General features: G+C 36.1%; 1 protein-coding gene across 1 annotated transcript; it reads left to right on the top strand.

The window, feature by feature from the left end:
* The first annotated feature begins 1,150 nt into the window (after nucleotides 1-1,150).
* On the top strand, nucleotides 1,151-4,137 carry LOC149221492 (alpha carbonic anhydrase 7-like). Its single transcript, XM_089382984.1, has 7 exons — nucleotides 1,151-1,253; nucleotides 1,356-1,570; nucleotides 1,800-1,906; nucleotides 1,997-2,099; nucleotides 2,191-2,358; nucleotides 2,456-2,509; nucleotides 3,079-4,137. Exons 1-7 carry the CDS (start codon nucleotides 1,175-1,177, stop codon nucleotides 3,160-3,162), a joined length of 810 nt encoding a protein of 269 aa, XP_089239110.1. The 5' UTR covers nucleotides 1,151-1,174; the 3' UTR covers nucleotides 3,163-4,137.
* Nucleotides 4,138-7,674: the final 3,537 nt, after the last annotated feature.

The raw sequence follows: 7,674 nt of genomic DNA, 5'->3' as shown, positions 1-7,674 counted from the left end.
TTATTCGGAAAACATTAAATCTTATTCATTAATTAATTAAAAAAAAGTCAACGACATTTCCTCCACCTAAAATTAAAACATGGTTGCATAGCTAGCGTTCCTCGCCGCTTAGTTTAATAAAATATTTTAATGTCATGATGTGGTGTATGTACTCTAAACAATAATAAAATTGCAAAATGTGTTATATGAATATTTGTTTAACTTTTTTTTATTAATTTTTTAAATATAATTAAACATTTTTTTGGTAGATAAAGGTTATATATAATTGACATTGAAGAGAATGATAACAAGTTAATAATTATTTATTTAATATTGAATGATGACAATTTTTTTACATAACGCTCATATTATAGAACACATGTCATGTAGTTAGAGTATAGATTGATATAATGAGAGTTGTACAAATTGTACACATGTTATTTTAACATATTTTTTTCAAATTTATATTTTTTAAATTATTCTTTTGTAAATTAAAAAATAAAACCCATAAAAATTGTCTATTCAATACTTTAAAGCAATGAAAAAATGGGATTTTTGAATTTAATTACAAACAATTTGTGTTTATGGTACATAGTAATTAAGATATAATGTTATTTTTCAAATTATTTATATTTATTGTACATAGTAATTAGTGATATTAATACATAATAAATAATAATAGAGTACACAAAAGTCAATTCTTGCATCATTATACAATAAAAGGAGAGACATTTCAACCAATCATATTTGAGATAAATAAAATAAAATTTTATCAAAAAATAATATATTTAATTTCATAATGTTAAACTTTGAATAAATTTAAAAAAAATTAGTGAAAAAAACTAATAACTAATAACTAAAAAAAATTGAATACATCATATACCCATATGCTACTGGCCACAAATATAATAAGAAACATTCTGCTAAAAATAATATCTTAAAAGAGTAACCTCTCAAAATGAAACCACCACCACCTTACAAATCCCTCTCAAAGAAAATGATCCTCGAGATTTTGGTGAGTACGATCTGATTCTTAATTACTAATATGAAAATGTGAACAATTCTTCGATCTCCACGTTACATGAACGACCATTTTACATAAAGTACCACTTTACTGTCCTTTAAGAGTTCGTTCAACCTACGTAACTTTAGGATTCTTCGAAGAATTATTGCTAATTTGCTTCGCTTCCTTACTATGGCGCGATCTGTAATATTGGTATTCATTGCATTTGCCCTGATCCTCTTCATCCCCGGCGTTCGAACTCAGGAAGTTGGTAATTTGTCAAATATCCTTTATAACTGTGTTTTTTTAAATCTTCATATAGAATTTTGTAGAGATTAATCTGAAACTCGATTTTCTTGCTTTGCACGAACAGAGGATGAGAGTGAGTTCGAGTACAAAGAGGGTCCCAAGGGGCCTGAGCACTGGGGGGAGCTCAAGGAGGAATGGGAGGCCTGCGGGAACGGGACGCATCAGTCTCCCATCGATGTGGTGAAGAGACATGCCTTGATCTCTCCGGACCTGGGCAGGCTCCGCAGATTCTATTACCCTGCAAAAGCAACCCTTATGAACAGGGGTCAGGACATCATGGTCAGTAAAGGAAACCTTCTTTAAACGCTTTTCCCATCTAAAGGTTTCGGGTTCGATTCTCTCTTCTTTTAACGCTTTTCCCATCTAAGGTTTCGGGGTTCGATTCCCTCTTCTTTCAACGCTTTTTCCATTTAAAGGTTTCGGGTTCGATTCTCTCTTCTTTGAATGCTTTTTCCATTTAAGGTTTCGGGTTCAATTCTCTCTTACACCTATGGCTGTATTGCCTCAGGTGAACTGGTCGGAAGGAGCCGGCGGTGTTGAGATAGAAGGGAAAAGATTCACACCGCGTCAAAGCCATTGGCACACCCCGACCGAGCACACTATTGATGGAAAAAAGTAGAATCTCAAAACCCTCTTGTCAATGTTTGCTGCACTAAATTATACTTTGCTATTTAGGGGTTGCTAAAGGGTTTTGCATTGAAACAGGCATCCTTTAGAAATCCATATGGTGCACCAAGCGCAGGACGGCGAAATTGCCGTGATTGGAATCATTTACAAGTTGGGCAGGCCTGACACTTTCTTGGCAGAGGTATATTTGTATACCAATCTCATTTTGCCTCATTAGCAGATTATGAGGCGATTATGTTTTAATGCTCACTATCTTTGGGTACAATGAACAGTTAATGGATGAAATCAAGGCCATTGCGGATATGGAACCGCCGGTGGAACCCCTGGGCGTGGTGAATCCGACGCACATAAAATTTGGTAGCAGGAAATATTACCGGTACATGGGATCCCTCACCACTCCTCCTTGCACGGAGGGAGTCATCTGGACCGTTATTCACAAGGTATTTTTATCGCCCGTCACGTTACTGCCTAACCACAAATCTGTGCCCGTGTGTATCGACCCTGTGACCTGATTCTTTTTCATTAAACCCTGTGCAGGCAAGGACAGTCTCGAAAGACCAAGTGAAGGCTCTGCAAGAAGCTGTGAATGATGTACGTACTGGGTCTTCTCTCTCTTGCTTGCTATTAACTCAATAACGTTACAATGGGATAGTTTGTGATATTACTTAACCCAGGATTTATTATTTGATTTTGGATTTTAATTGATATTATGGAGGTAAATAAATTATGTTTAAAATTTGTGTGAAGACTGGTTTCGACAAAAGTTGAGACAGATGAATCATTTAGTCAGCTGTATGTGTTTTTGTAAAATTAACATTTAATAATTTAGGAAATGTATTTAGTAGAAAAATTACTAAGTTGAGGGTTTTTTTTGTCTCATAGAAATAAATAAATTTTATACATTAATTTGGTATTCGGTGTCTATAAAATTAAATATTAATAATAATAATTTAAAAAAATAATTATTAATTTTTGGTTTTTTTAATTAGTTTTTAGGCCCTAATTTTCTTTGTAGTTTGGTTAATTTCAACATTACAATTTCAAACTATTTAAAGTTGTAAATTTATAAAAAGATGTTTAAAGGAATGTTTGCCGTTACTTTGGATATGTGAAAATACGAATCATTAATATTCTGATCTTCAATTTATTGTATTTTGCAGGGTTTCGAAAAGAATGCAAGACCTACGCAACCAATAAATGGACGAGTTGTTAGCAAGTACACTCCAGAACGACGTTATGGTTGAGTTCGTTAAATCTTATGAAACATCCCTTGGACATTTTTTTTCCAAGGAAAAAAACGGTAACTTTTTATTAAAAAGATAATGAAAAGTTACACTAGCAGATGCAATGAAGCATTCTGTGAGCTGCCGCAAGGGCTCGAGTGCTTTCGCACCCCACGCAATGTTAGAAGACTAACGTGCAAAAAGAATAAGAAAAGAGAAGAGAGAAGAGAGGAAGAAAGAGGCAAAAAAAACTGAATTTCCGGCAGTGAGTTAGACTCACGCTTCAAGTTTTTCTCCCCTTTTTCTTTTCGACCTTACGCCACTCTCCTTGAGTGGGCTCGATCGAAGCAATGACTATCTGTGTTTCTGCATTCTGTGGGCCAGTTTCTTTGTCTGAATCTGAAGTATCTGAGTGGTGATGTCGTTTGGTGCCTCCCATGCTGGGATCCACGCTTGTCATCTCTGCCTTGTTGTCGGATGTGGTTCCTTTCTGTTCCTCCATTTCTTGAGCTGCCTCGGTCTTCTCTGCAGGGATCTCTTCCTCCTCTGCTTCTGATTCTTCGTCCTCTGAATCTGGGGGTGAGAATTGCCATCCTTTCCTCTGCTTCCCTTTCTGCTTCTTTTTACTCTTGGCTTCTGGACATGAGCCTTGTAAGTGTCATGTCTGCCTACAGAGCCTACACCTGAAAGCGGTGTTTTCATAATCTAGGACTTGCAACCAGTTTTGTTGTTTGTAGATCAGCCTTATATTGTCCGGCAGCCCTTTACTTAAATCTACTTCCACACAAATACGTGCGAAAGTGTAGATCCTTTCATCAATCCTTTCCAGATCTGTTTTGATATATTTCCCTATACTGTTCCCAATGCCTTCCAAGACTCGTTCATTCCAGAAATGCAGAGGAAGATTGTATAGTCTAACCCAGACCGGCATTTTGGTTACAGTCATTTTGTTTGGATCAAAATCTGGAAACCATGGGGTCATAAACAGCCCCGATGTTCCCCAAAACCATGGCCCTGCACTAATGACTGTATCTCTGACTTCCTTTGATGTAAATCTTACTATAAAAAACCCCTTTGAGCATAGATGAATATCACATTCCATGGTCCAGCTGGTGAAGATCCAATGGAATAGATCCATGGGTTTAGGCCAAAAGCTGTTGAAACGGCAAATGAGAGCTTGCGTTTCATAGGACTTTACAAAATCATCAAGCCCTGTAGAATCTAAATTTAAGGCTGGGGTTTGCTCTGCCTGATCTACTATGTATGGCCTGGGTATGTGACCGCCTTGATCTGGAGAGGACCCTGGGTCTCTGCTGCCCTGTAAAATATTTTTGTAGGATAAACCTCCCTTGGGTTGGTGCTGGGGTGCAGTTTTTTTTCCCTTGTCTCCGCTTTGCTGTCCCTGAGGCGGAGCCCCTCCTCTCAATCTGAAGTTTAAAGTAATGATTGATCCTGGCCCAATCTCATAGCTTTCCATCGATCTACAGTCCTGGAGAGACCGCCTACCACTGACCAGATGTTGGATCTGGACTGGGTATCCCATTTCTGCCCATATTTGTTGTTTCAGTTGCAAGGAGGTGCTTCCTGCATGGACCCATACTAACCGAGTTTTCCCCTGTGGGGGTTTTATCAGAATCTGAAAACAAGTATTTGTTACCTGCTCTGGCTGTAAGCAAGCTTCCAGATCTGGCCCTGATTTTGTTCGTTTTTCCTTTTGCATGTCAAGATCTGCGGGGACTCTGCTCGATCTATGAATGGTGCCTTCGATCTGCTGCCTGGGATCAATCTGTGCTCGGATATAGGCTAGATCGTATAGATCTAAGCCAAAACTACAATGTTTGGGCCCGTGTGTTGTAGGAGGGAGCGGATCTGCATCATGCAGTCCCCCCCTGCCGATTCTCCGTGCGATCTGGGTTGGACAATGCCTAGCCTCTAAACGCCATACGTCAAGCAGGCTTCTTTGTTCAGGGGCGCAGATTGGGGCCTCAATCTTTCGCAAGAGAAAACCCTCCTCGTATATCCACGCAGAAATGGGAGCTTCCGTTAATGCCTTCGCCCCATCTCGCTGAAGACTTGTACTTCTTTCCCTATCCAGAATCGCGTGAAATCTTGTGACAGAAACCCCCACAGATGCGTAGCCACGCTGATCTGGGTGTATTTGAGACATTCGTCTGCGTGAGACCGGCCATTTCTCTGAAGATGCTTTCAGTAGAGACGACCTTCCGGCAGCGATCACCGTTTCCCCAACCCCTGGATCGCCTTCGGCCCTTGAGGCAGGCTTGGGAGCCGATGCGGCAGCAACCAGAACTCTGTTCGAAACCCTAACCATCGCCATCGCCATCGCCTTTTTCTACTTCTTATTTTCACACATCCCCTGGACATATACTCCATTCCATTCCATTATTTTACGGATTCACATATTCTCCTTATAATGTATCCATTATTTTATGGATTCACCTATTCTCATTATAATGTATCCATTATTTTATGAGATTCATAAAAATTCATGACAATGTATGTGCATTTTGTCGCCTGAAATGCTAATTTCATGGTGTGTTATGATAATTAATTTATTTTAATTTATATAGAAATATGTTTTATTAATAGATTATGTGGAAATTTTATGAATGGATTATGTTGTTATATATTGGAATGATAGGTTAGAATTATAAATATATTAATTATTTATATATTTATGGGTCTATAGTTTTTTTATTTTCCATTTTTTTTTAATTGATATTGTTTTTTTCCTAAATCATTTTCAAAGCAACATCTAGCTTAGTTTTGTTGAATATGAATCTATTTGTGAGAATGAATATCATTTTTTTGTTGAATATGAATCTATTTGTGAGAATGAATATCATTTTCTTAAAATTTTATTTAATGATAATTTGTTATTTTTAAAGTAAAAATGTTTTTATTGATTGCTTATTTTAGTGGGTTTAATAATAGTTTAATTACGTACATTAAACTATTATGGTTTAATCTTCTTGTTTTTATGTTAGATTATTTATCTATTTATTTGTATTGTTTCTCAAGCTTATTCAATGTAGAATTAATTTTTGTGTGGCCTAATAATTTCCCAGAACTTTTTTTTTATCAATTTTGACTAGCTTAAGTCACTTTTGTATAATCAAATTATTTTGAAATTCTCAAAACTACATGGATTTTAATTTGTTGGTACATATGACTAAATGATGTTTACTCTATATGATAATATAGTGTTTAATATACAAGTTGTGTTGTTGTGATGATGAAAGGATATGAATGTCTGATAGTTGTATAAAAGTGTAACTAATAGTGAAGTTGTAGTGGTACAAATAATTCACCATGTACAATAAAGAAATGGTTCTATGATGGAAGCTATACAAATAAAGAATGGAAAACTAACATGAGGCTTCAATACTAAATGGTGTAGTTAGGCTACATACATTGACTTCACTAAAAAATATTGACTTCACCAAAAAAAAAAAAAGTAGATAACATATCAAAAAATATACAAATGATGAATAATAATTTAATACATTTTACAAGAAAGCACTATTCAAAATACCAGGTTTCTTTCGAGATCGCTTTCGTAAAGTTTTCTAGTTTGCTTGCTCTCGAACGCAAGAATTAGGTTATTAATGTGACCAAGAGTACGCGTCAAATCGCTATATTTACCATCTGTCCCTCGGTGCTCACACCAAAAATCTATACTATATAGATAGAATATAAAGGTATTTTAGATAGACTATATTTTTTACATATATTCCACACTCTATAGATCTATCTATGGTTAGATACTCCATCAAATTCTTTATTCCTAGTTCCAGAAATGGTAGATCAATTGGAATGAGAACAGATAGGATCGAATCAGTATTTCTTTTTCCCTATAATGAAGTGCAACGCAATTCTGGAACCAAATTCTTAAGAAATTGATATGAATGGAATAGAAATTCTTTATAACCTTTCTAGAGAACCCATAGTGCGATAGTTCGTTCCCTTTGAATAGAAACAAATATGAAAACAAACTTGATTAGATCCAAAATCAGAATAAGTGGACAGAGGTACCTATCAGAAATTTGATCCGGGTTGCCCGGGACTCGAACCCAGAGTTCATTGGATGGAGTGGATGATCTGCTCCTTCAGTATCAGTAAGAGCAAGAAATCTCTCCCCAAATCGTGCTTGCAATTCTCATTGCACACAACTTTCCCCATGTAATGTATCTATTTCCTAATTATTTAAGATCTCGGATAGAAAAATCAAAATGATTCTGAATCGAGGCAATTACTCAAAGAGCATTTCATTGGTCAAATCAGTTTTCTATTTTCAAATCCTGTATCTTTTACCAGAGATTAGCTAGGGGATTTATCTAGGGAATATCTGAATGCCAAATTTGTTCTCTCTGTGAACAGGCCTCCACTTTTGATGAGAAAGGCAAAGAATCAAATTCTTGTTATTTTTAAAACGATTTTTTTAAAGAGTTCTGGACCTAATTCCTTCTGAACTATACGTATCATACTTTTATGTTTACATGCTAAAGTTTTAGC

This window comes from Pinus tabuliformis, chromosome Q (genome assembly GCF_031772625.1).
Source record: "Pinus tabuliformis cultivar Carrire ecotype Pingquan chromosome Q, CPIR1, whole genome shotgun sequence".
NCBI classification, from domain to species: Eukaryota; Viridiplantae; Streptophyta; class Pinopsida; order Pinales; family Pinaceae; genus Pinus; species Pinus tabuliformis.
Note: the sequence above shows the minus strand (reverse complement) of the source record. Positions and strands in the feature narration are given on the sequence as shown.